Here is a 27,355-nt window from a genome sequence, read left to right as displayed (position 1 = left end):
TAATTTCACCAAATGACCACATAGAATAGTATATTATTTGACTAATAAAAATATATAAAAATTATAATATAGCAAATATTATATCATAAATAATACTTGCTTGTTTTTATTTTTAATTGATTTGTTATTTTGTATCTTTTTCCAACTAGAGATTATTTAAATACTTATTATAAGAAAATACAATGTAAAAATTGGGAAAAATATTTAAAAGTTTCATAAGTAGTGTGAACAATCATTTTCATATCTAAAAAAATTAATTATCTTATACAGATATATTTATGGTAACTTTTTTTAATTGTATTGAAATATTAAAAATAATATATCTTTTTAAATGGTTTCCAATAATTTTTTATATTCAATTTGTTGAAAGACATAAAATTTCAAATGGTGCTATTAATATTAAGATACAATACATAACCTTTTATATCAATAATTTATTGTATACATTAAATAACTGAATGCTTCACAAAACAGAAGTTATAGTTTATTTATTATTTTATTATTAGGAACATTATACATACTCTACTCAACAACAACAAATTTGTTTTTTACTTGTCATAATGTTCAATTTAATGTAGTTATCGATACAATGAAAATTTTTATAATCACATGATTTTTATATTGCAAAGAGAATAAAGTATATAAACTTGTCTTTTTTAAAATATGTTTTGGAAATATCAGAAGCATAAAAAAGTATTCAAAGAATTTGTATGCTTTCTTTGCAATACTATAGAAATAAATGCAATTTTCATCATGAACAATACTTAAATAATAATCTGTGATGAACTGATTTTTATTATTTATCTTTCTACCTATACATATATATGTATTTCGTGTGCATGTGTACATATTGTAAAACTATATTATATTACGATTTATAACAAGATGAAACAAATGTAAGACAATTTTATAACAACTTTGTCAAAGTCACTAATACCTTAGCTTAAATATTAGAGCTAATTGTAAATTTACGTATTGTACCGATTATTCTTCGCAAAATGTTGAATTTCTAAATAATTAATATAACAATGTATTATGATGGTACATATTATTTGTATATATGTAAATAAATTGTTATAATATCTATTATACAAGCTATATCATAAAGTCATATCAAAGAAAAACATATACTTAAAAGTGAATATTATGTACAGAGCAAATGTACTTGAATTTCGTATTACTATAGTTCTACTTGAAACAAAATACACTGAGATGTGTGTACATAAGATATCCTGTATTAATGATGATAATGGAGTATGCAATATGTAAATGAAACAGTTGGGAGATGCTAGAAATAACTTAGTGTGTTTCATGGGCCCATACACAAAGTATATATTGCAAGAATGTGCAATTATCGTATTACGTTGCTTGTTAATAGTATCGTTAAATGTCGTTCGAGTTGTAAGAGCAAAATTGAAGTACTAAATTGTGAGGAAGAATAAATTAAAATTACATTAACATGATCTGTATTATAAAATGTGTAGTATTGGTGACAGCTAGTAAGTTTAATTATTTTTATATTATTTTATTGTATTATTTGTAACAGAAAAATATTTTTTTAGTACCAACTATAGCTGGATACTTTAGCTATAGTAAACGTGGTATGTATAATGTCTCCCAATACATTTCTCATAATATTTTTATTCTTCATTCAATATAATATTCCAGATCAACATACATGGATTCAAAATTTTAAATTATGTGCTGGAAAATTGCAATCTCCAATATCCATATCATCATCCAAATCAATAACTCTTCCTTTACCTGCACTTGAAGTAATTGGCTATCATGATTTTTTACCCAGTCCATTATATTTGGAAAACAATGGTCATTCAGGTATTGTCATTGGATTTTATCCCAGAATAATACTTAATAAGTAGTCTATATCTGTTTTTTCAGTTGTAATTAATATAAATAATCACTTAAGAAAAAGACTACCTTATATATTTGGAGGCTCACTTGATATAAATGAAGAATATGAAGTAGATCATTTGCACTTTCATTGGGGTGCAAAAAATAACAGGGGATCTGAGCATATTTTAAATGGTGTTAGGTAAAAGAACAAAACATATATATAAACTTTATTATTTTTATTTAATTTTCTCATGTATCCTATAGATATCCTATGGAAATGCATATAGTTCATAAAAATAGGGCTTATTCAAATTTATCTAATGCACTAAATTACAAAAATGGTCTTGTAGTTCTAGGAATCTTTTTCCAAGTAAGTTCTTATAAAATAAATCTTTTTTCAGAACGTTACTTTATTTAGGGTTTATATTTAGTTACAGGAAGAAGATAACAAATCCTTACACTCTATCGTAAATGCCTTAACAAACGTGCAATTCTTAAATAATGAAATAGCATTAAATAAGCCTATAAAGCTAGTTTCATTATTGCCTAAAAATACGGATGTATTTTATACTTATAAGGGTTCATTAACTACACCACCATGTAATGAAGTAGTAACTTGGATAATTTTTCCCATGCCTGTATCAATATCTGTTTCACAGGTACTCCTTTATTATATTGCAATTAGTTTCAATCAATATCTTTTTTCATAGAAATTTATTTCTATATGTATTATCTGTTTGCAGTTAAAGAAATTTAGAAATCTTTTCAGTAAAGATGGTATGTTAACTGATAATTATAGAAAATTACAAGATATAGGACTTAGAAAAGTGTATGTTAGAAGATTAAATCCATATTTAGTTGCAAAATATAACGAAGAGATTTTTAATGTTACGAATTTAAAGTGGTTTTCATAATTAAATGAATTTTAGATTAAATTAATTTTCCAACTTTGAGTTGTTTAAAGAAAATAAAATACGATATATTTTTGTGAAGTATTCAAAAATATTTAAAAAAAATATTGAATTGTAAATGTAAATTTCTATGATGTTTAATTAAGAATTATGAGTAATCTTAGAAATAATTTACATTACACAAAGATATCTTATTAGGCAAAATTAAATGGTTTCGAGTAGTATATCACAAGGTATAATTGTACTGTAAATGGCGGCATTTTAAAGCTTTAAAAATTACTTTTATCTTTTTAAGTTGATTTATATATATATATTTTTACGCGAATCAATGCGTATTTTTATTCTCTAGGAAAAAGTGTTAAGTATTCTTGTGTTTACTTTCCTTGTCTTTCATTTGACAAGATTCACAAACTTAAAAGATAAAATATCTTTCAAATTGATCGTATTAATCGTAAATAAATTTTAAAATATCTTGAAATTTTTTAAATGCCTTCACTCTCTTACTATTCTAAACTGTTTAATGTTGTCCAAAGAAATTTTCTTCTATTTCCAACTATTTTAAAACTATAAATCACTAAATTATGTAATATAAAAAGAACTAAATAAAAACTGACGAATGATGTTCAATAAAGGATCCTTTTATTTAATGAGAACAATATAACATAAACTTCATAAATAGATGTAAAAGAATAAAGGTGGTGAATAAATACATTTTTATCAAATATATTTATTAAAGACAGGCAGAAACTTTATCAATCGTCGTATGTAATACGTATGTATATGTACATACATATAGTCGTATGAACTAGTTGAGTCTATCCGTGTAAGTTTGGTGTGTATATAGTCATCTAATGAAGTGACTGCAAGTAGCTAGAGAATGTGAAGGTAGAGTTGGTGTAATCACGTATTTCGTTAGAAGACATTGACAATATCACATTTTTTAACAATGTCGTCATCCAAATTACAAAAAATTTAAAGCCAATCGATAAATATAGATAAATTAAATCGTCTTCGATAAATTCGAAATATAGACAACGAGTGTGACGTGACAGTGTATTTATTTTAAACAGAGATTTCAACAGCCTGAATGATGACAATAATTAAAAACGTTTGGTGGCGATAATTACAGCAGCCATAAGATCACACAGATTATTTTTTTCATCTGTGTGTTGTATTAGTTCTACACAACATATACGAACACCTTGAAGGTTATGCGGCAATTCTTATCGATCGATTTTACTTTCGTGCCTGACCCGCTTACTGTTTAACGTGTATCCAGAGCACGAAAATTGACCAAATAATTTATTTGTTATCGTGAACTAAAAATATTTTCTTATAGAAATCTTTTTATTTCGTAAAATAAGAATTCGAAGATGGTTTTTGAATCGATTGTTGCCGAGCTCCTGAACAAGGTGTTGGGAGAGTATATTCAAAATTTGGATTGCACGCAATTAAAACTGAGCTTATGGGGAGGTAAGCATTCACGAACAGTTACGAAAGAATTGTCTTGAAAGTTACGAGCGTTCCATGTACGTATGATGTAGCGTTCAGTTACAAGGAGTGCCCTTCTACTTAATTGCAAAGTCCGGCGAGGCCCTAGGAAATTTTAAAAAATAAAACGCATTCGATGATAACACATGATAACACACAGTTTGATATTTCATAAATATGTACATACAGATATATTAATAGTACGTCGAAGTGAGATCAGCTTCTATTTATGTTACGATCTTTTCGACTTTATCGTTTTATTGCTTATGGTTTAGTACATGTATCAAAATTATGAATACACATATATACATACATTAAAATTAAGAAATGTGTTTTGTAACATATAAAGTTATATGTTAAGACAAAAAATAAACAATTTATATGTGTTGTTTCAATGTTGTCTTGTTTGAAAAAAAGAATATTTTCGTTACTTTTGCCATGTAGTTGTTATTTTAATTACTTAGTTTATTATTAGTTGCTTTACTATCACAGTATCTTATAGAATTTTAAATATTTAAATTCTTTTACCATTACTGTGTACATAATATTTTGTTCTTGTATATTAAATACAAGTACTATATAAATACAATAGAAAGATATTTATGTAGTGTAGTTTTGTATTTTTTCTCTTACAAAATCCTGTAAACCAAATTTTATAATTTATTTTTATTTGCATAAAAAAAATTAACTAGAATTCATTTATTTTTCAAGAGTTAATTATGCATACACATAAAATAAGAAAATATTTTTACAAAATTTTATTATGATATGTTACGGTACTTTTCTTTTCAATGTATATTGCAGTATTTAACTAGAAATACATATCTACCTATTATTTGTTTAGGAATAAAGATATACTTTTTATTTTTACAAAAGCAATGAAAACACATTATAGTTTCTTCCTTTTAGGTGATGTAGTGTTAAAAGACTTATTAATAAAAGAAAGTGCATTAGATATACTGGATCTACCTATTCGATTGGAATATGGAAGATTAGGTTTGTAAATAAAATTATGTATACTTGTATAATAAATAACAAAACATAAAATTAATCTTTATAAGTTTATTTTTCTATCTTCCTTCAGGAAAACTTATATTAAAAATACCATTCAAAGATATGTGGAATGGACAAATTGATGCAATAGTTGAGGAACTATTTATACTTGTAGTACCTTCAAGTCAGGTTGCTTATGATGCAGAAAAAGAAGCAAGAATACAACTTGAAGCAAAACATGCAGAACTTGCAAGAGTTGAAAAAAAGAAACAATTAGCAGATATCAAATGTAACAATATTTCATTAAATAATTTTATGATTTTGTATTTTTTTTAGCAGTCATTATTTTATTTGTATCTTTTAGCACAAGAAAAACTAGATGATTCAATGATTGAAAAACTCATTGCCCGTATGATAAAAAATATTCACATCGAAATCAAAAAGATACATGTGAGATATGAAGATCATATCTCATACAAAGACCATCCTTTTTCAGTTGGTTTTACATTGAGTACATTTACCTTAGAAAGTTGTACAGATTCTTGGCAAACAACTGGTAACTTAAAAGATATGTATGCTATTCCACAAATTTACAAGGTATGTGGAAACCCAGTAAATAAACAGTGCTAAAGGTGTTGTTGAGAATAAAACATATTTTTTTCCAGTTATGCACACTAGATGGTTTGGCAGTGTATCTCAATACAACTCTAGAACAGTTTAGTAATACAAAATCAAATTATTTAAATTTATTTCATAATGGAATTGCAACCATAGATTATAATCCACCTGGTTATCAATACTGTAAGCAAATATAAGTTGGAATACTATATATAATACATAAACGAATATTAATACCAAATTAATTAATTTCTCATCATCTAAGTTTTATAATTAAAAATTTTTTCATAATTGTTTCTTTCTTGTTTAGTATTAGGTCCAATCAATGTCAATGCAAAGTTAAAATTAAATCCAAAGCCAGAAACAGATGGAAGTAACTATACGATTCCCAAGGTATGGTTAGACATGGAAATGCAAAAATTAAGAATAGGATTAGCAAGGAAACAATATCAAACCATCGTTCAATTAGGAGAGGGTTTAGATCAAGCTCAGAAAGCTGCACCATTTAGAAAGTATAGACCAAATTTAACATCATATAGAGGACATTATAAAGAATGGTAACAAATTATCCTGAATAGTTAGAAATAAAAAGAAGATGTTTGTATAATAAGTAATTATCCTCAGGTGGAAGTTTGCATATGTTTGTGTCTTAGAAGAAGAAGTACGTAGAAAACGTAGGAATTGGGATTGGAATCATATGAAAGAGCATCGAGATATGTGTCGCTCTTATGCTGACAGTTATCAAACAAAATTAACGACCAAAAAAGTCACACAAGAAATAGCAGATCATCTTACTCAGTGTGAAAGAAGATTGGACATTTTTAATTTAGTCATTATTAGGCAAAAGATAGAAATGGAAGTTAGTTGACAAAAACTCTTATTTCATAAAAAAATATATATTTTTTATGATCATTAATAAGTTGGATTTTTACTTGTATTTCATAGGTAGAGAGAATGGCTGAAAGAGAAAAAAATCTAAAAGCGAAACGCGGTTGGTTCGGTTTCTTGTGGTCCAGTACACAGACAGAGGAAACACAAGAATTGAATTCTGCAGCTGCTATAAGTAATACATTCGATTATATACTATTTTAAAACACATAAATTAAATAATTTTCTTATTTACTCTTCTTGATTTATTTAAATATTTTAGTGCGGAAATTCGAGCAGGCAATGACACCACAAGAGAAAGAAAAGTTATATAGAGCGATTGACTATCAAGAAAATAGTGCACCAGCTCATTATCCCGAAACATATGAAATGATCGACACACGATTTCTTTTACACGAGCTACAAATTATAATTTTAGATACAGATAAAGAACATCCTTGTATTTTGGATCTTCAACTTCATAGTGTTGAGGCTGGTTTCAAATCGAGACCATCTGCTAATGCTATTTTGTGTGTTTTTTATTATAAAAATAGTTCTGATAAAAATTTGAATTAATATATAATGTTTTTTTTTGTTATAGAGTTACAGCATCAATTAATGAGATGAAATTATTAGGAACGAAACAAGATGAACATATTCCTTCACTTTTTAATTCCCATCAGCATGGCGCAGATAATGTTTTAATATCAGTGTCGTACGAAAAGAATCCTCTCGATAAATTGTGTGGCGATCGTATGATAGTAAAATCGAAATCTGTGGATATTATTTATGATGCACAGACCGTGATAGAAATAGCTAATTTGTTTAAAGTACAAAATTCATCGACTTTGAACAAGTAAGAGTATTATATATATTATACTGTTTTTCAACAGTAGGTATTTTGACATTTAAATAATTACTTTCATGCACAGTCTTCAAGCAGCTGCTGCTGTACAATTAGAAGGTTTGAAAGAAATGTCGGCTTTAGGTTTGGAGCATGCTATTCAAAAGCATTCAGTATTAGACATACAGGTAACAATTCATTCAACAATATACATTCGTTATAATGAACAAAATTTAATATCTATAAAAATACATAAATACATAACAGGTTAATATGCAAGCTTCTCAGTTAATCATACCACATGATGGATTTTATGATAGTACAAAATCATTATTAGTTGTAAATCTTGGTAGCTTGCAAATACATTCTTTGGAAAAACCAAAGGGCGATGATAAGACAAATGTATCTGTTAAACAATTAATCAGCATGGGTAAAACTGAAGAAGATGTGTTATTGCATCTTAGAGAACATAGTTATGATAAATTTGTTTTAAAGATAGTCGATTTTCAAGTATGTATTTTCAATTTCTTATGTATCAAATGTGTAGTCATCATTATGATCACGTTTAACTATAATGTAAAATAGGTATTAGTTTCATTGCCTGGTGAAGAATGGCGCACGGTATTATCAAATGTGGATGATTCTATGACATTATTACACCCAACAACGCTTGAAATCCAATTTCACAAATGTTTAATAACGGACGATCCATTACTTCCGAAATTAAGGTTGATAGGCCAATTACCATCAGTTGTTGTTAATATAACAGGTATCATTTTGGGACAAAATTTTGTTTTAGTAAATAGTATATATTAATAATACGCAGAATATAATCTTCCCTTTTAATTTTTTTAGATATTCGTTTATTGCAAGCTCTTTCTATTGCTCAGAGCATACCGCAGCCAAAAGAGGAACCAACAGATCTCCAGAAGTCATCTATGGTATATTTTGTATTATACATCGATTATTAGATGTTCTATTCTGATTAAAAAATATTTTTTAGAGTAAATCTGTTTCACAATTATCTTTGCTGAAAGATATAACTACCACCATTGCTGAGAAGAAGAAAGAAGAAGATTCTACTGTAACTTCAGTTAAACAAACGATTGATATGGAAATGAAATTTGAAATGAAAGGTAACAAATGACGTTTTATAAGTAATTAGATTTTAATAAAAAATTATATTATTTATTATAGAATTTGCAATACAAGTTTCATCCCAAAAGGGTAATGAAATAATACCATTTGTGAAGTTCGAGGTACTACAGTTAGAAGCAGAGATGTTACAACGGACTTATGATCAAGAGATATTATTAAGATTAGGTGGAGTTCAAGTCAAGCAACATTACAATCAAAGAGAAATATTTATGATAACCACTCCAATGTTATCAGGTAGACATGAATATTTGATAACAGTACAGTATATAAATGTAAGTAAATAGATTTTTATTATTAAATAAATTATTCACAGGATATAATTTAACTCTTTTATATTTATTTTTAGGTAAATAAGCGATCTCCTGAATTTAAGACGAAATACGGATCTGTTCTTCAATTATTAAAATTAGAATTTACAACATTGGATGTTTTATTACATCAAGAAGCTCTTATAAATCTTCTTCAATTTATATCATATGTGCAGGTAATTTATAGTAGCAACAAATTTTGCGTATATGAGCAATAAAGCGCAAATTATATTGTCTCATATTTAAATTGTAGGATCAAATGAATGTCATAGCAACTAGTAAACTTGAAAAAGAGCCTTGCATACGTCCACGACCTTCTCATTTGGTTTCCATTCAAGAAGAAACTTCTACATTTTTAAGAGAACAAATTCAAAAGCAAAAATTTAGGTCAACGGCACGTAAGTACACTTCTATTATATGTTTTTATACTTTAAAGTTGAAGTTATAAATTATAATTATACATATATGTTTAGGACGGAGAAGAACAATGATGGAGCACGTAGATCTAAAAGTCCAAGCAAAAGTTGGGACTATTTGTATGAAGATAACTAGTGATTGTAGAGAAATTTCTGCATTTTATATCGACGGTATCACTGCCGGATTTATAATGAAAGCTTCCTATTCTCAAGCAAATGTTAATTTATCTTCTATTAGCATTAAAGATCTTAACGAAGCGTCAGGTTACAAGGATGTAAGTCTTTATTTTTTTATTAAATCAATTAAATGTTAATTTATTGTAATAATATAATTAATTACTGTTTTGATATATAGATTGTATCAGTGACAGAAGATACTGAATCCTTGCAAATCCAAGCTATAATGTATAATATTGAGTCGTCAGACATTGATAAAAATAATATGTCTATCACAGTTGTTATGGGCTGTTATCGTATCGTCTTTTTGAATATGTTTGTTACTAGTATAATGGTAAAAAAATCTTATATAATAGTGAAAATATCTTAATAAATAGATGGCATTAAAGAATATTTCATCTTTTAGAGTTTTTTAAACAATTTTCAAACGGCACAACAAGCCATAAGGGATGCATCAGCAGCAGCTGCAGAAGCCGCGAAGACAAATATTAAAGACGTTAAAGAAAGCGCGGCACGTATTGGCCTTGCAGTAAAAATTAAAGTATATAGAAAAATGTGTAGAAAAATAATTCGATTTTTTGTTTATTAAATCATTTACGTTATGACGAAATTGTTATCTAGGCTCCAGTTATATATGTACCAATGCATTCGAAAAGTGATCATTGTTTAACACTAGATATGGGTAACCTTACTATATGTAATGTTTTTAAGAAGTTAGAAGTTACAAATGATGCTGGAGATTGTCCTATTGTCGATGAAATGAGAATCGAGCTACAAAATTTAAAGTTGTCCCGGTAATAATTATTTACAGAATTTAGTAACATTTACTAATCTTGATAATTGCAATTATTTAATGTATTATTTTTACAATAGCGTAAGACTAAATATGGAGAAGTTCGCGATTGAAAACGAAATATTGCTGTTAGAACCAGTCAGTTTTACATTACTCATTAAACGTAATTTATCTACTGCCTGGTTTACATCTATACCTGATATTGACATGTCGGGTAGACTAAATAAAATTAATATATTAATAAGTAAAGAGGATTATGCAACTACATTGAAAGTATTAGAAAAAAATTTAGGTGAAACAGTTGAAGATACAAAGCTCACGGCAAGTGTTAGTCAATCCGAAAAGAAACTCGAAGTAGAAGTTTTACAACATCGACAAAGTGGTAAGAATATATAATTTGCTTTATTTACAATAAAGTAAAGAAATTATGAACTAATTATGTCTTTATCTGAGCAGATAGGTTTGTAAGAGCTACTGCAGAAGATGCAGAAGATCCAAACTCGCAAGAGCAAGTACATACACACACGTCCATCAAATTTGAGTTTGTTATGGACAGTCTTATGATTACTTTATTTACAGGAGGTTCAAAAATGGTAATTTCAATGAAATATATATATACATACAACCGGAAAATTTTTATTTTGTGGATAGTGGGATAGTAAGTTGATAACAACATATGTATAAATTATTCAAATTAATTACAGCTGCAATCACAAAGTTCTCTGCTTCATCTACCGGAGAATGGATTAGCGAAATTTTGTTTAACCCATTTCGCGTTAAAAGGTCGAATATTTGCCGATGGATTAATGGCAACTTCAATTCTTCTTATGAACTGTACTTTGGACGACATACGTCAAAATAGGCAAGGTTCTCTTACAAGAATCATGGAAAGAACTACGGCAGTGCCTTCTATGGATGATATAGAAAAAGAATCCAAACCTGTTCGCAGTATGTTAGATATGACCATTAGACAAAGTTCAAATGACATGTTTGGTGAGTTGAACAATATTTTTTAATTAATATAGAATATGTCCTTATTGCCATTAAAAAATTTTTAATTGAGTTTGTTTTCAGTTGATATTCGAGTCTTTTCATTTAGTATTATTGTGTCACTTGACTATTTAATGAAAGTAAAAGATTTTTTCACTACTGATGAACCATCGACAAATAAAACAGTGCAACCAAAGAATTATAACGAATCAGCAGTTAAAAAGAAACAAACTGTATCACCAACTAAAAAAATGTTTACGGTTAATGTACATATTGAGAAACCCGATATTATTTTGTTAGAGGACATGGATGACATAAATTCCAATTGTATCATATTAAATGTAATATCTACTTGACGTATTTTTATTGGTGTATATGATATATATTGTTTCTTTCATATGTGTAACATTTTTTCAGACTGAATTACTGTTGAAAGTACGTATAATGGATGAACATCAAGTAATAGCAGGCACCATAAAAGATTTATCAATTCTAGCTGGTATATATAATACCGCGAAGAGAAGTGATTGGATATATCAGGTAAAGATTCTTATAAAAATGTTCACTTATGATTCATATTATTCCTACATGTGAAACTACTAAAATGTTAATTTTATAAAGGTGCTAAGACCATGCAGTGTAAGTGTAGCAGGTTCTACACCAGAAGGAAAAGGACTTCACATTGATATTTGTTGCACAGACATTCACTTATCAGTTTCGCCAGGTGATTCAATAAATTATTGGTAATTAATGTCGAAATTGAATCACTAATAAAATTTGCTATTTATAGGTGTCATAGAAATATTGAATAAAGTAGTTCATACTGCTACAAAGACACAAGAGCAAGATCAGGAAGTTATTATTACTGAGCGAAATTACGAAGGATTATGGGTTGTCACTCCATTTGAAGAAAATGATTTTTGGTTCTTAAAAACAGGTTCTTAAAAACATATATAATATGTATATATATAAATATATGTATATATATATATATGTCGGAGATGAAAGGACATCGAAGCCTCCCCTTTGGAACTTCGGGAAAATCCCTTAACACCGTAATCTAGACTCTATCATAGGTGTAATTAAACAATTGTCGTCTTTCGATCCGATTGTATTTGTTCGAGATTTGTGATAATGAGCTTGGGCTCGAGGCGACAGTCAGTCGCCGAACGTAGCCGCAGTTACGGGATGAACACTTTGTCTAACAAAGGTATGAAGTAATTCTATAACTCTCCTTGAAAGAAATATTTGTGGCGGCACGCGACAGTAAACATTCCAACGGTTTCTGTCCCGTGGATCGCCACACGCAGATCCTATTCTTCAAGTAAGATGATTGCCAGATGTCGATGCGTCTCCGCAGTACATGTTCAGCTAGCCTGAGGGCCCGTTATAAATCTTAAGATTTAGCTAACTAAAGTCCTTCAAACAAACAGTCTTTGTCCCAACTACGAGAAGATAGAGGAGACCTATTTTTCAACGACGTCTCCCACTAGCAACTTTCCCTCGAGGGCGGCTAGCATCTTTTTCTATGGAGATTGACCAATTAGGAGCAACGCCAATTTCTCTTACTTTCTGAACGAAGGCTATCCTCGTCGAATCCGATGATCTCGTGTCTTTAGACACACCCCATATAGTTTTCCTCTGTGGCATCATCGGGACGGAAATTCATTCTTTCTTGCGATCTCGTCGACGAAAGGAGTAACCCCTTACGACCAGTGAATGTTGCGCGTCCGACTTGGGTTTTGTGAGCACGTTCATCTGTCATCCCGTCGATCGCGGATTCGTTATTGAACCTAGGATCATTGTCATCAGTTTCTCGAGTATCTAATTACCGCGGTTACTTGTCCGGTTCTATGATAATCGTATTTGCACTAGTCACACTATTGCATAACGACAACGTGTAGTCCAAACGAAGATTCGTTTCACGTCCCTAACCCTAACTCTAATGTAAACCCGACATATATATATTTATTTATTTATTTATTTATTTATATTTAATGTACACTTAAGTTCTTTTTATTTAACGCGAGTTGCTTTTATATGTTTTCTATTCTTTCTTTAGAAGTAGGAGTAGAGGCCATAGAAGATATTGTATATTCTGATGATGAAGATACTACAGTTTATAAGCCAGAATTAGCAATAATCTCTGCACCAACAATTTTACTCACATTAGAAGCAGGCATTGGTAATAAAACATTGCCAATGCTTCTACTTCATATTGGCTTTGAAAGTAACATTAGTGATTGGAGTACAAAAACTGTAAGATATAGTGGTATAACTTTAATGAAGATTTTTTTGCACTATTTGTTTAAAATTCAAATACTTTTAGATGAACATGGAGTGTACAATGTCGGTAATTATGGCATATTATAATAGTTGTCTAGCATTGTGGGAACCATTAATTGAACCAATAGAGAGGATCAGAAATGAAAAGCGGGTTTCTACACCTTGGGAACTAAAAGTTAAAGTAATGTATTTAAATTTTTTTAAATGGAAATGTTACATTTCTTAGAACTTCTTTCATTGTTTTTATGTGTCTTTTTATTCATTTTGTATGTTAGATTCAATTTAATGATGTATCACCGGATTCTAGAGGCGCAAGTGCAGCCAGTCCTACATCAGATAGTGAAACAGAAGAATTACATCAGATTCCCAAAATGTCTATTGATATAATATCAACTGTAAGTTAGTAAACATTGATTTTTTTAGTGTATATTTCACGTAAAATCTTTATGACATTTTGCAATAGGAAAATTTGGAAATAACTGTGACTAAAACATGTCTCGATGTATTACAACAACTTGGTAATGCATTTTCATCTGCCATGGAAGCTAGCGGGAAAGGAGCGGCTAAAAGTGTAGCACCATATGTTCTTAAGAATGAAACTGGTTTAGCGATAGTTTTAGATTTGGAGCGCAGTCACTTCAAGGTTTATTGTCGTTGAATTTTTTATGTTCTTTTAATTATAAATATAATACTATGAACTATGTATATAAAATAAATATACATATCTTTTTTTAGGTTTTTAATGATGGATCCAAACTTACAAGTAATAACGCAGATTCGTATATGGAGGTAATTCTTGAATCTGGTGCGTCAGTACAGTTAGCTCCGAGGACAACAAAAACTGAGATACCACTGCTTGATCAATTGAAAATTGAAACAATCAAAGAAAAAGACGATGATAAGTTTATTATTTCGGTAATACTTTTAAAGTGTATAAATTTATGAGTTTATTGCATATAACTAAAATAATATCTAGTTAGTTAATATATAATATTTTTTAAAGTTTAAAGAAATTAATAGAACTTTGGCTGTACCTGTGTTAAGAGCTGATAAAAGATTCTTTTCACTGAAATATCGAAAGGACGGTTCTGAAGAATGGGGTATTGTTTCTGATGTTATAGTAGATGAAGGAAGTACTATTGTTACTCTTAGAAGTATTCTACAGGTAAATTGCATAAGTTCTTATTCCTAAGCTTTAGTAATAATTGCAAGTAATAATTTTTTAGGTACACAATCATTTTAGTCAACCAATATCTGTATATTATATGACTAAACGTGGAAATGAAGTTGAATGCGTGGGAACTGTTGCTCCAGATAGTAAATTAAATCTTCCACTAGACACTGTATATACACCAACAAATGTTTATGGGCTATTTTTCAGTGTTGAAGGGTACTTTATACTTTTATATAAATTTTGTATTTTTTACGTCCTTCTATAATACTTATTTAATTTTCCTGTTTAGATATATGGTTTCGCTAGAACAATTTATTTGGAAAGATTTACAAAAAACAGTTAGTATGACAAAGCTGTTAAAATGCGAAGCTCGAGTGAGGCAAGAAGCTGTAGAACCATTTTACATAAAGGTAACAAAATGAAACACGTTTATTTATGTACACACTTAGAAAATTTTTATATTTGATTTCTATCTTTCAAAATTTCACACTGTGTAGTACGTGTAATACTATTATTCACGACGTTTCGATTATGTTTGATAGTCATATAATGAAACAGTACGTTTGATTTATTTTTATTTTCATATGCTGTAATCAAACAAAATTTCGTTAAAAAAGTTACACTACATGCTTTTATAAGCAGCAGTTTTTACTTTTAGATGTTTTTCATGATGATTGTGGTTGGTAGTATTTTATATAATAACAACACTATTGGCTTATTATTGAATGCTATTAACTGGCGATCCGTATTCTGTCGTTTCATTGATTGCGTCAAGCGTCTTTGCTTGAAAACTTTACCCTCAGAGCACAAAAAATATCTGGAAGCACCTATACAGGTACTACCATCTTTTTCTAAACTAGTTTGAGAATCAGTTGCTACATAGTATACGTTGGGTATCAGCCAAATAAATATCTTTACTGCCGCTATTAGATAGTTAATAATTTTAATGTGGATGTATACCTGTAACAAATAATATTGTAGGATAAGTATAGTTATTATACTGATTATCGATAGAGAATCCCTATATGTTTGATTGGAAATGGTTATTGGCATGGTTTCTGTTATAATTGTTAATTGTGTCATATTAATAATATAATTACAACAAAACAAAAACAGAGAAATATGAACAAATTATTTTTATATTGAATTTAATTCTTTTTATTAAATTCAACAATTTTCAGTCATTAAATTATGAGAACAGATCTTTTATTTTATAGGACTTTTTTTTGTTTAATTTTCTTTGTAGGCACTGTTTTATTTTTTATTTCAATGCATTTCAGTAACAAGTTTTTACAATGTATTATGATTAATTTTTTAATTTATTTATATTATGCTTAAAATGTTCGAATAGTTGTTGAAAATTTATGTTGGTATTCAGTATAATGTGTTCATTGCACGTTTTTTTTATGTTTTATTGGTAATATAAGACGGAGTGTATTGTTACTGTTATGCTTTAAACATTGAAAGTGTCTTTTATTACTTAGGCAGTAGTAGAGAGAATAATAGAATAACATAGTAGAGAAAAAATAATTCCAATATTTTAAAACAGAATTTATATATTTTGAGAATGTATTATAATACTTACAGGTTGTTGGTGAAATGGAACAAGTTTATTTTGAGACTACTAGTCGACATACTATAGCAAGTACAATCTATAATGTTCATTTATACCCAGCTGTATATTTGAAGAATTTTTTGCCTATCGATATTATTGTATGTTTACCTGGAAATGTGCAAGAAAAACTTTTAGAAGCTGGCACATCTTATCAGATTCCTACAATTGACCCAGGAAAGTCTTATATAATCATAAAAGTAAGTAAATCATATTTCTATACATTGTGACTCATATAACTTACTTAATTATATGTTACAGTTACCAAACTATTTAGAAAAAGATTGGTCATGTAGAGGTGAGATACTTGCGAATCCACCAGAATTTTCTGTATGGTCTTTTGAATCTTTTGATAGTGCACAAAAAGTTATAATGGATTTGGGAATGCATACATCATACAAACATGGTTCTATCATTATGGCTTTATATTGTCCATTTTGGATGTTAAATAAAACAGGCTTGATGTTGTCTTATCGGGTAAGTATCATGAAATTTATTCTAAACAATTAATTAAGTGACAATAATTTTATTTTCTGCTTCATGTAAATCTCGCTTATTATTTTTCCTTTAATAATTCTTTTTCCTTTTAATAAAAAAAGAAAAAAATTCTCCATTAAATAAAATACCATTAAGTATAAATACAAAAATTTTATTTATAATTTTATAATATCGTAATAAAGTACTCTAATATATTAAACAATAATATGAATTTCTTTTTAGTAGTTGTATTAGGTATGTAATTAATCTCTATGCAATGCTTGAGTTATGATATTTTTGTGCCATATGTAAGTGCTATGCCACATTACGCATGCTGGAAGTAGTATTATGTTGCAAACTATTAATTTTCTATAACTATATCTTATTCAATACATTATTTTACAGAAATCAAGTAAGGGTGGCAAAGAACACTCAAGTCCAATCAAGGTAGTGATTTCATGTTACAGTATTTTTCATGCTTTGGACATAATGTTAATTAAATAATTCTTATAATATATTAATGGCTGCTATATTTTTCGGTGTGCAAAATTTATTTTAAAAGATCCTAGAGTATTCTCGATAAGTGCATCGTTAAATACAGCATACAAGTCTTTTAATTCTTTTTTCTGTTCAAGTCAAGTATATTTATTTAATGTAATAAAGCAGCAGCATGTCGCAGAATGTTGGAATAGCTTTTCAATATTAAACTTTTATTGTGACTTATATCAGTTGTAATGGTCATGGGTCGAATCATAAATATTAAAAGTAATCTTACAAAATTTTTGAAAAAATTAATTTCGTCATTGACAATTTCGCGAATTCTAATACATAGAAAGGTATCTTTCAGAATTTGGTTTGTGTGAAACCTCATCAATCACGTACAGAATACAAGAGGAAGAAAGCACGTTTGGTGATATATTGATTTCATTTTATATTGGTGATGGTTTAATCTTATAAACTGTAGAATAGACTTTTCATACTATCTAATATATTTAACTAACTACTTGTGTCCATATATTAATGTCTTACATGTTTGTACACATTGTTATCAGCGCTTTTTTACTAACTATAATTTACTAACTAATATTAATGACATTTACATACATATACTCTTTCAAAATTAACAAAAAAATGTACTAAGCTTCATTCATACTCAGTTTTGTTTATTAGTTGGCATATTGTGGTACTATCATAATCTTGCAACATTACACATTTTTCCTAGCTATGAGTAAGGTATTCCTGCTTATATACTCGTATATGTATTATTATGGCACGTACAAGGCATGATTGCTATGAGATTAAACACATAGATATAGTAATAATGCAACAATGTTGTAATAATGAAATAGTAATAATTTAATGCGACATTAATACAAGGAGTTTTTGTAAAATTTTTATGAAACCTTTAAATACAAAAAGAATTCATAACATACAAAAATTTATAAGTTCAAGCTTTGTTTATTGAGATATATAATTGAAATTATAAAAGAAAGCTAGCTGGTGTTGGTGAATGTAATGTAACATTGTATAAATATGTTCAAAAATGCAATTAATTGCATTTTTTGTGCACAGTTAAATTGTGTGCAGTCAAATTATTGAAACACAATTAACATTAGTACAAAAATTTATACGTATAAATATTTTCAGAGTGGAGAAGATTATCTAAATGTGCTTTATCATCCAGAGAATTTTAAGGGACCAATATTGTTCTCATTTCGCTCCAAAGTATTCTTTGGTAAAAAGAAAGCAATGATCAGGGTCGAGAATGGTGAATGGTCAGATAAATTTCCAATAGATGTTGCAGGAAGTGAGGGAGTAGTCATTTGTAAATATAATGGCCAAATATATCAAGTTAGTAGTATTTTTCCTTATTTATAGTTCCATTATTTAATCACCATATTCTTATATCAGCAATATTTCTTATGAATTACAGATTGGAGTTCACAATCAATTGACTTATAATTCTTTGACAAAACAAATTACATTTACTCCATATTATGTACTGATAAATAACTCTGATTATCTCATTGAATGCCAAGAAGGTAATAGGCCAGCTGATCCTATGATCAAGGTAATAGTTATTTATAAAAGGAAGAATTATAATATATAAGGTATATTATTAATTTTAATGTATCTAAATAAAAATATTTATTATTTCATTTACTTATAGGTACCTGCCAGAGAATGTGCAGCTTATTGGCCTCGTTCTGATCATGAACAGAAAACTCTAAGTGCTAGAATCGCAGGTAACCCTGAAAAAACTGCACCATTTATTTACACAGAGAACCATACGACTTTGTTAAAATTAAATAATAAGGTTTGTTCTGTTTTTATTTCTCTCCGAATGTAATGTAATTTATGTTTCTACAATTCCTTTTATTTAACAGTATGGAGGAATTAATGTAGATATACAAATAAGCGAAGGTGGAGTCTACATTTCTTTATCTGCATACACTCATGGAAATGCCCCAGCTTTAATTATTAATCACACTCCACATACAATCAATTTCTGGGAAAAAGGTTCACTAAATGTCAGGTACGAACATTAATGCAGAAGTTAATATTATTATTAATGTTATTATATTGTAAATTACTTTATAGATCTGTACAGTCATACAATAGAATGTTTTACACTTGGGAAAATCCTGCAGGTCCGCGGAAATTAGTTTGGGAAGACAACAATAAAAAAGAAATTGAAGAAACTCTTCGAAAAGTAAATATTCAATATTTAATAAAAATCATTAAAAATTAAAATTTTATTTACATTAAAAAGACATTAAAAATTTTATTTTTTAGGACACTTTAGGAGGTTTTCAATTGCCAGATCTAGAAGAAGAAGTATACTATGTATCATTTTTGGATGGTACACAACGAGTGCTTCTATTTACAACAAATATGAAAGTTGCAGAAGATTGTGAACTAGCAGGTGATTTTGAACCTATAGAACAGGAAATAACAATAAGTATTCACGGAGTTGGCTTCTCACTCGTTAACAATATCATGAGAACTGAATTGTTATATTTGTGTATAGCTAGGTACGTTCTTACACATATTAATTTTCATTATTTCCACAATTATCACAGTTTTCACATATTGGCAAATTTTATAATTTAGTTCTGGAATTATGTGGGAAACGCGCAAATCTGTTAACCATCGTTGGCGCAATCTTGACACAAGAGAGGTAATAGTTATAGAAGAAGGCTATCAAAAATATATACGTGAATTACAAATGGACAAAAGTCCAGTACAAAAAGTAATACTTGAACCAAAATTAGAGGTAATGTAAATAAAATTAATAATTTCATAATTTTTCATTTAACTTTCAATTTAATCACTAATTAATTTTAATTTTAGGTTGATTATTTAAATATGGAAATGTTAAAACCACATCGTCGTTGTCTACGACGCACTTTTCAAACTGGTTTATGGTTGCAATACCGTACTTCAGTGCATCAAGTGCAGTTACATGCAAAGATCAACAGACTGCAAATTGATAATCAACTTACAGACTGTGTTTTCCCAGTTATATTAGCTCCAGTCCCGCCACCAAAGAGTGTTACAGCGAGCACAGGTAAGTTTTTATATTAAAGACTAAAATAAGTGTTACATATGTGATTATATGTTTCTCAAATTATTTTTCAATAGTTATGAAACCATTCGCTGAACTTAGTATGGTTAAACGACTACTTGAACATAGTAATGTACAACAATTTCGGTACTTTAAGGTTCTTATACAAGAGTTTCATGTGAAAGTAGATATTGTATTTATTAACGCGATCGTGGGATTGTTTGAAGCAAATGAAATGAACGATGCAGAAGAAGTGAGTTCTATCTACTTTATATGCATAAAATATACAAATACTATACTATAATACTATAATAATTATTTTATTGTATACTTTAGAGTAAATTATTTAAATTGGACATGAAACTCGTTGATGAACCTCTGATGTATCACGTTAGTTTGATTACTACAGCCGAACAGAAGAATTTCTTTGATCTACTTCACTTTTCTCCCTTGAAGGTATGTTTCTTTACACTTCAAATTAATCATAACCATATTTCTATAAGTGACATCATCTTTTCCAGATTCATATAAGTTTCTCAATGAGCGGTAGTGGTAGCGGGCCATCTGCACTACCTCAAGTATTAAATGTATTGTTACAAGGAATAGGTGTTACGTTAACTGACATTAATGATATTGTCTTCAAGTAAACCTTCTCATCAATCAATTTTAAATTAAGTTACTAGGAAATAAATCATATGGGAATAATACATTTCAATTTTCTTTGCAGATTAGCATATTTCGAAAGAGAGTACATTTTTATGACCAATAAACAGCTTATTTCCGAAGCAACAACGCATTATGTAGGACAAGCAATTAAACAAGTTTACGTTCTTGTTCTGGGACTCGATGTAATAGGCAATCCGTATGGCCTAGTGGTAGGTACTATGAAGGGCATTGAAGATTTGTTTTATGAACCTTTCCAAGGTGCCATACAAGGGCCCGGAGAATTTGCAGAAGGTTTGCTTCTTGGTATGAGGAGTATGTTAGGTCACACTGTTGGAGGAATGGCTGGAGCTGTTTCTAAAATTACTGGAGCTATGGGTGTGTTTGGTTTCTGTATTATCAAATTAATTATTCTATATATTTTTCCAATTTCATTTTTGTTTTTATTATAGGTAAAGGTATAGCTGCCTTAACGTTTGACAAAGACTATCAGAGAAAACGACAAGAACAGCTTAACAAACAGCCAGCCAACTTGCAAGAAGGTCTTGCTCGTAGTGGAAAAGGTTTGATAATGGTAAGTGAAAATAAGGAATAAAAATTAATACAACTTTTATTGATAGATAGACAAAAACGAAAAGAGATGAATAATGATATATATGGCTTTTAGGGTGTTGTTGATGGTGTAACTGGTGTTGTGATGAAGCCCATATCGGGTGCCAAAGAAGAAGGTGTGGAAGGATTCTTTAAAGGATTTGGGAAAGGCATGGTTGGTCTTGTTACTCGACCAACTGCTGGAGTTATAGATTTCGCTAGTGGTTCATTTGGAGCAGTGAAACGGTAAAAAAGAGAAACTGTGTCTATCAATCTAAATATCAATCTAATTATCAAATATACTAAAAGGATAATTTAAATTATTTCATTATTCATTAATTATTTCAGAGCAACTGAGTTGAATGAAGAAGTAAAGAAAGTAAGACCATCTAGATTTTTACAACTAGACTGCTTGGTTAGACCATATGTCAGAGATGAAGCTGAGGGACATAAAATCTTATGTGTAAATATATAAGTATATATATATATATATATATAATCTTATGTAATATTTTGTAATATTTATGAATACTCTTCTTTTGCAGGAATTAGAAAAAGGAAAATATGCGAATACTGATATCTATTTTTATCACATGTACATTAACAAAGATGTATTATTGCTTACTGATAAGAGAATAGCATACTTAGAGCATAGTGATTTATTTGGTGGATGGCGGGTCAGTACATTTTATAAATATCCTATTTTCGTAAAGTGAGCAATAAATTAGTTTTGGATAAAGTAGACATTCTATTGTTTTCAATAATATAGGTGCATTGGTCCCACTCGTGGCAAGAGATGAGCGAACAACCGAAAATAGTTGATAAGGGAGTACAGATATTTATCAAAGATTCCAGTAAGAAGAAGAAATTAGGATTATTTGGTAGTACAGATCAATCAAAAATAATTTTAATACCTGATTATAATATTAGACAGGTAAGTTGTCTAATTTAATATTAATATCTTTTTCATATTTAAAAAAAAATAAATTTTTTGCAATTTTCACAGCTTCTATGTGATAAAATGCAACAACAAATTAATCAGTACGAGTTGTAATACCAGAAAATCAAAATAGATAATACACGCAAATATAATTTAACATTTGAATATAGTTAATTGAATTGATAGCGTCTGGCTATCATCTAGCATCATAAATTTCTATTCGCTTTCGAAGCTGAATTTCATAAATTCTATATATACACATATGTATATTATAACACAGTTTTCTACAAATATTATTCATAAGACTGATACTTGATCAGAATCAACAAAAAGTAGAGAAGAATCAGTATGTATGTATAGTTTTATATTTATTACGCTTTGAATATTCTGGGTTTAAATTTATTATATTTTATACGATTTAACACTGTTTTTATCACAAAACGTGCCAGTTTCTAATTCCATAAATTGTTATAATGTTAGTAAAAGCCACAAGACGCTTTTAATGCTTTTAATTAATCTATATAACCTTATCGACACGTTTTTTGATATTATACAAAATAATTATTATAGTCTTTATTATCGTTAAAAGTTCTTAATCACATTATCGTGTTATAATTTCGCTTCAAGGTATATTATGGTATGTAAAACAAAGTTGAAATACGCATGGAAATAGTTGAAAACCTAAACAAATATTTTTTATCTTATTAATTTGAAACATAATGTTTTTATAAGGTACAAGATATATTTTAATCTCATACTTAAATACCTGATTAATTTTATGTAAAAAGTTATATATGCAAAAATCAATAAAGAGACATGTCATAGTTTTATAGCACTTTAAAAAAAATAACTTGAATATTGATGCTTTATGTCTTAAAATATTTCTTGTTAATGTAATATACTTGATATTCTAAAAAATCGCCATCATATGACAATATAATATTTATTATCGCTTAATAATAAGTTTAATAATTATTTACTATATACACATACACGTATAAACAAAAATTCAAACGCACATCCTATGTTCAGTAACTTCTGTACCTGTATAACTGTGTTGTTATTATATATATATAGACATACAGGATGTTTCTAAAGCCGCCGCATAATTTTCTAAAATATATACAAAAATATATTTCCGTTTTTAAAATGTATATTCTTAAAATTTTATATGCACGTAGAAGTCAACTACTTTTCATATAAAACATTAATGTTTATATCATTTTTTATTTGAATTATACTTCGTATGAAACTATTACTCATTTAATCAATTATATGTTTAAATTCAAATCATTACATATTCTTAGAAACACTCTGTATGTTCATGGATAGTGCATAGCTTTTATTACAAGATTGTTCAGTTAAATGCATAGTGGAAGAAAATGAAAAAAAAGAAAAAGAAATCCAAAGTCAGTACACCATACCTTTTACAGCTTATGATAGATATAAGATATGTATATGTTACTGTATAATTGTGACTAAATTTAACGTGATCTAATTAGATTATGTTATTGTTAAAGAAAGATATATCTGTATTGTTATATATTACTTGTATAAACAAACTGTATTCACAGGAAAATTAAAATAATTTTTGCTTTCTATTCTTTCCTTGTATCTTGATCATTATTACCAATGTTCAGTGTGCGTGATAAGTGTATGTGTATCTGTATATTTATATACTACACACTCCAAAAATTTATTTTGTTTGCATCATAGCACTCATTTGTTTATCTATGAATTAAAAGTTTGACATTTTATGTGTGTCTATTATTTTTCTTATCAATGTCCTGAAATTCTGCATCTAAATAAAATTGAAAGGTGAACAACTTTTTTGTAAGTATAAATCTATACAAATTCAATTTTATTAAGATATATTTGTGTATTAACACATTCAGTATGTCCAGAAAAAGCGTGTTTGATATAGAAATGCATTTAGTTGGTATTTCAGATGTAGTATATAACTATTAATTTAAATATTTGATAGCACATTATCAAGACAATTATCTGATGGAAGAGAATCAAAAGGCTCAAAAATTTATACCAGGTCCTCCTCAACTTCCCCCTTTGTATAAAGGGCAGAAGATAAAAACAGTGAGTAACAAAAATTACATACATTCGTACATCTATTTATTTATTAATGATGTGATTTTCATTAGGGACCATACACTACTACAGTTACAGATGAAATGGTAGCACAAAGGGAAAGGGAGAACGAACAATTATATAGAGCTTGGCGTGAACAACAACGAAGAAGAGCAATGGCGCCAGATGATGATGATTCAGAATATATGGGCGACTTTAAAGATGACACAGTGAGAAGAAGTTTTATTAGAAAAATTTTCTGTATATTAACAATTCAATTACTATTTACCTCTGGCATCATTGCAGTCTTTTTGTTTGTGTAAGCATTATGATTTAGCAATGTTTTAATAATATTTCCTTTATGGATTAAAGCTATGAATTGTGTTTATTTTAACAACTCTATTCCAGGGATGCTGCTAGAAAATTTATGATAATTCATTGGTATATGTGGATTATAGCTATGTACGTAAATAGTGCAACTATATTGCAACTATTTTAGATATATTATTTAGTAAATAATCCATAATTTTATTAGGATATGCTTCACCATTTCTTTTTGCACTATATCTATATCTGAAAGAGCTAGACGCAATCCACCTTTCAATTATATATGGCTAACTAAATTGGTAAGGTTCTTAGCCATACTGAAACCTTATTAATTGGATGTCTTTCATGCAATTTAACATTCAGTACTAAAAAATTATTATTTACAGACACTTTCTATGTCATATTTAGCTGCTTTTGTATCAGTCTTTTTAGAAGTTGAAGTAATATTGATGGCATTAGGTATGACAACTTTAATTACATTAGGAATAGGTCTTATCGCAACATTTTCTAAGGTATTTAACTATAAAACTTGTATGACATAAAATAACAGAAAATATCATAAATAATAATTATAAAACAAATAATAATTATAAATAATGTAAATAATGTTACAGTTTGATTTGACAATGAGAACAGGACTGTTGATGATCTTTGGACTGGCTTCTATTGTTTCAATTTTTGTGATAATGATAGTTCTGCTATTTACATATATAAGAGTATTACATATAATAATCTCAGTTATAGGAATGATTTTATTATCAATGGTTAATATAGAATTAATATATATATTGAAAATATTATTTAATTTCAACATAATATATCATACTCTAAGAAAAGATATTTCAAACATAAAAGGTCATTATTATATGTTTTCTAGTACTTGTATTTTGATGTGCAAACAATTATGGGTGGAAGAAGAATAGAATTAAGTCCGGATGAAGTTGTATTTGCAACGGCACAAATTTATGTTGACATAGTACTGTTATACCAATACGTGTTATTGTTTATGGGTATGATGTATCATCGATAAATATTAAGGATAAATTTACATTATGTCATTAAGAATAACCTATTATAGCAGTAATATTTTAGATACAGATTTGAATATCAATAAATAAATGTATGTGAGATATTACACAATAGAATTGAAAACTATTTTCTTTTTTATGACTTATCTATATGTGTTTTATTGCTATTGAGATTATTAACTTACACAGAGTCAATAATCATTTGCTATAAAGCTATAATTATATAAAATTCATAAATGAAAGATTCTGAAACGCTACTGTCCCTTAAAATAGCATCTTTCTGTCAAGTTTGTTGCTAAGCAACTGTTTGACAACAAAAACTTAACCTATTGCATGTTCAAAACTTCAATTAAAGAATACATATTTTGTAGATTTAAATGAATGTGTAAGTATATAATTAGTTGAAATTTTTAAAAGATGTATTATTATTAGTATCTTATATGTAATAAATGGTATGAGTTACGTGACCAAGTTATCGTCACTTATGTCATTACAAATCAAACGAAATAAATTTGCAAGGTTGTTTTATGCAGTGCATCATAATGAAAACCGAGGTCTTTTCTACGTAAAATTGGATGACAATTGTAAGAAATATTTCATCCGAAAAATTATTATTTTAATAAATTTCTAATATTATTCATGGCCTAAGAATTGAGGGGAAAATATGGAACAAATATGATTTTCATATTGTTAATGTGAATAGTATTTTAAAATATATTTCTTTTTTTCATTTTTTGACCAGCAAGGGCAGTATTACAATACAAAGCTGAGAGGAAGGTTTTAGATATGCAAGTGATTAGTGTACCCTATAGATATACAGGAAGAGGTTTAGCTCGTTTGCTTACAGAGGTAAAATTTATTTTCAAATTTCTTGTAACTTCAAATGAATGTTTATTGTTATAAATTATGTTATATTAATGTCTATATTTGTAGACTGCATTTACATATGTTATTGTGAATTATTTATATATGTACTTGACATGTGAGTACATGCAGAAGTATTATCTTGCAATTAAGAATCCAGCTCTTGAAGAATATGTTGTTGGACCACCGCATATTTTAGAAGGACCTGATTCAGAACCTTTAGACCCTGACATTATATATGAATTACCTGATCCAGAAGATTTTTTGATATATTCTTCTTAATAAATATTGTTACAATAATTGCTGCAATTTTGAATAATTAT

The 27,355-nt window shown here is 28.3% G+C and overlaps 3 protein-coding genes across 7 annotated transcripts; all 3 read left to right on the top strand.

The window, feature by feature from the left end:
- The first annotated feature begins 1,160 nt into the window (after nucleotides 1-1,160).
- Nucleotides 1,161-3,398, top strand: LOC117159783 (carbonic anhydrase 2). Its single transcript, XM_033339933.2, has 7 exons — nucleotides 1,161-1,499; nucleotides 1,563-1,601; nucleotides 1,669-1,836; nucleotides 1,900-2,053; nucleotides 2,119-2,224; nucleotides 2,286-2,513; nucleotides 2,598-3,398. Exons 1-7 carry the CDS (start codon nucleotides 1,460-1,462, stop codon nucleotides 2,766-2,768), a joined length of 906 nt encoding a protein of 301 aa, XP_033195824.1. The 5' UTR covers nucleotides 1,161-1,459; the 3' UTR covers nucleotides 2,769-3,398.
- A 198-nt stretch (nucleotides 3,399-3,596) lies between these two features.
- On the top strand, nucleotides 3,597-24,335 carry Vps13 (vacuolar protein sorting 13C). 5 transcript variants are annotated; one of them, XM_076623923.1, is made up of 61 exons: nucleotides 3,597-3,973; nucleotides 4,105-4,238; nucleotides 5,166-5,252; nucleotides 5,341-5,538; nucleotides 5,614-5,846; nucleotides 5,915-6,050; nucleotides 6,178-6,424; nucleotides 6,492-6,726; nucleotides 6,813-6,930; nucleotides 7,018-7,264; nucleotides 7,336-7,590; nucleotides 7,667-7,766; nucleotides 7,846-8,088; nucleotides 8,164-8,347; nucleotides 8,434-8,519; nucleotides 8,582-8,714; nucleotides 8,776-9,008; nucleotides 9,083-9,220; nucleotides 9,298-9,442; nucleotides 9,518-9,735; nucleotides 9,816-9,971; nucleotides 10,044-10,178; nucleotides 10,259-10,431; nucleotides 10,511-10,812; nucleotides 10,887-11,023; nucleotides 11,135-11,423; nucleotides 11,505-11,761; nucleotides 11,838-11,960; nucleotides 12,042-12,144; nucleotides 12,211-12,357; nucleotides 13,483-13,679; nucleotides 13,750-13,887; nucleotides 13,982-14,101; nucleotides 14,170-14,349; nucleotides 14,442-14,621; nucleotides 14,710-14,871; nucleotides 14,933-15,096; nucleotides 15,170-15,290; nucleotides 15,539-15,715; nucleotides 16,468-16,692; nucleotides 16,754-16,969; nucleotides 17,375-17,416; nucleotides 17,817-17,879; nucleotides 18,617-18,820; nucleotides 18,903-19,040; nucleotides 19,140-19,286; nucleotides 19,357-19,505; nucleotides 19,571-19,682; nucleotides 19,766-20,004; nucleotides 20,084-20,246; nucleotides 20,324-20,540; nucleotides 20,615-20,790; nucleotides 20,874-20,993; nucleotides 21,059-21,180; nucleotides 21,265-21,578; nucleotides 21,653-21,774; nucleotides 21,868-22,037; nucleotides 22,140-22,254; nucleotides 22,337-22,468; nucleotides 22,561-22,725; nucleotides 22,798-24,335. In XM_076623923.1, the coding sequence occupies exons 2-61, from the start codon at nucleotides 4,139-4,141 to the stop codon at nucleotides 22,843-22,845; spliced, it is 9,996 nt and encodes a 3,331-aa protein (XP_076480038.1). In that variant the 5' UTR covers nucleotides 3,597-3,973; nucleotides 4,105-4,138; the 3' UTR covers nucleotides 22,846-24,335. The 5 variants fall into 5 exon arrangements, with proteins under 5 accessions (XP_076480038.1, XP_033195561.2, XP_033195567.2 ...); XM_033339670.2 differs by lacking the exon at nucleotides 17,817-17,879 and having other exon boundaries at nucleotides 3,597-4,238; XM_033339679.2 differs by lacking the exon at nucleotides 15,539-15,715 and having other exon boundaries at nucleotides 3,598-4,238.
- Nucleotides 24,336-24,473: 138 nt separating this feature from the next.
- LOC117159774 (protein lifeguard 3-like) lies at nucleotides 24,474-27,321 on the top strand. Its single transcript, XM_033339922.2, has 9 exons — nucleotides 24,474-24,822; nucleotides 24,888-25,132; nucleotides 25,222-25,275; nucleotides 25,349-25,439; nucleotides 25,527-25,652; nucleotides 25,755-25,904; nucleotides 26,018-26,150; nucleotides 26,911-27,017; nucleotides 27,102-27,321. The coding sequence occupies exons 1-9, from the start codon at nucleotides 24,739-24,741 to the stop codon at nucleotides 27,312-27,314; spliced, it is 1,203 nt and encodes a 400-aa protein (XP_033195813.1). The 5' UTR covers nucleotides 24,474-24,738; the 3' UTR covers nucleotides 27,315-27,321.
- Nucleotides 27,322-27,355: the final 34 nt, after the last annotated feature.

The sequence above is a fragment of the Bombus vancouverensis genome, chromosome 13 (genome assembly GCF_051014615.1).
Source record: "Bombus vancouverensis nearcticus chromosome 13, iyBomVanc1_principal, whole genome shotgun sequence".
Classification (NCBI taxonomy): Eukaryota; Metazoa; Arthropoda; class Insecta; order Hymenoptera; family Apidae; genus Bombus; species Bombus vancouverensis.
The sequence above is the reverse complement of the archived record's forward strand: the minus strand, read 5'-3'. Positions and strand labels throughout refer to the sequence as shown.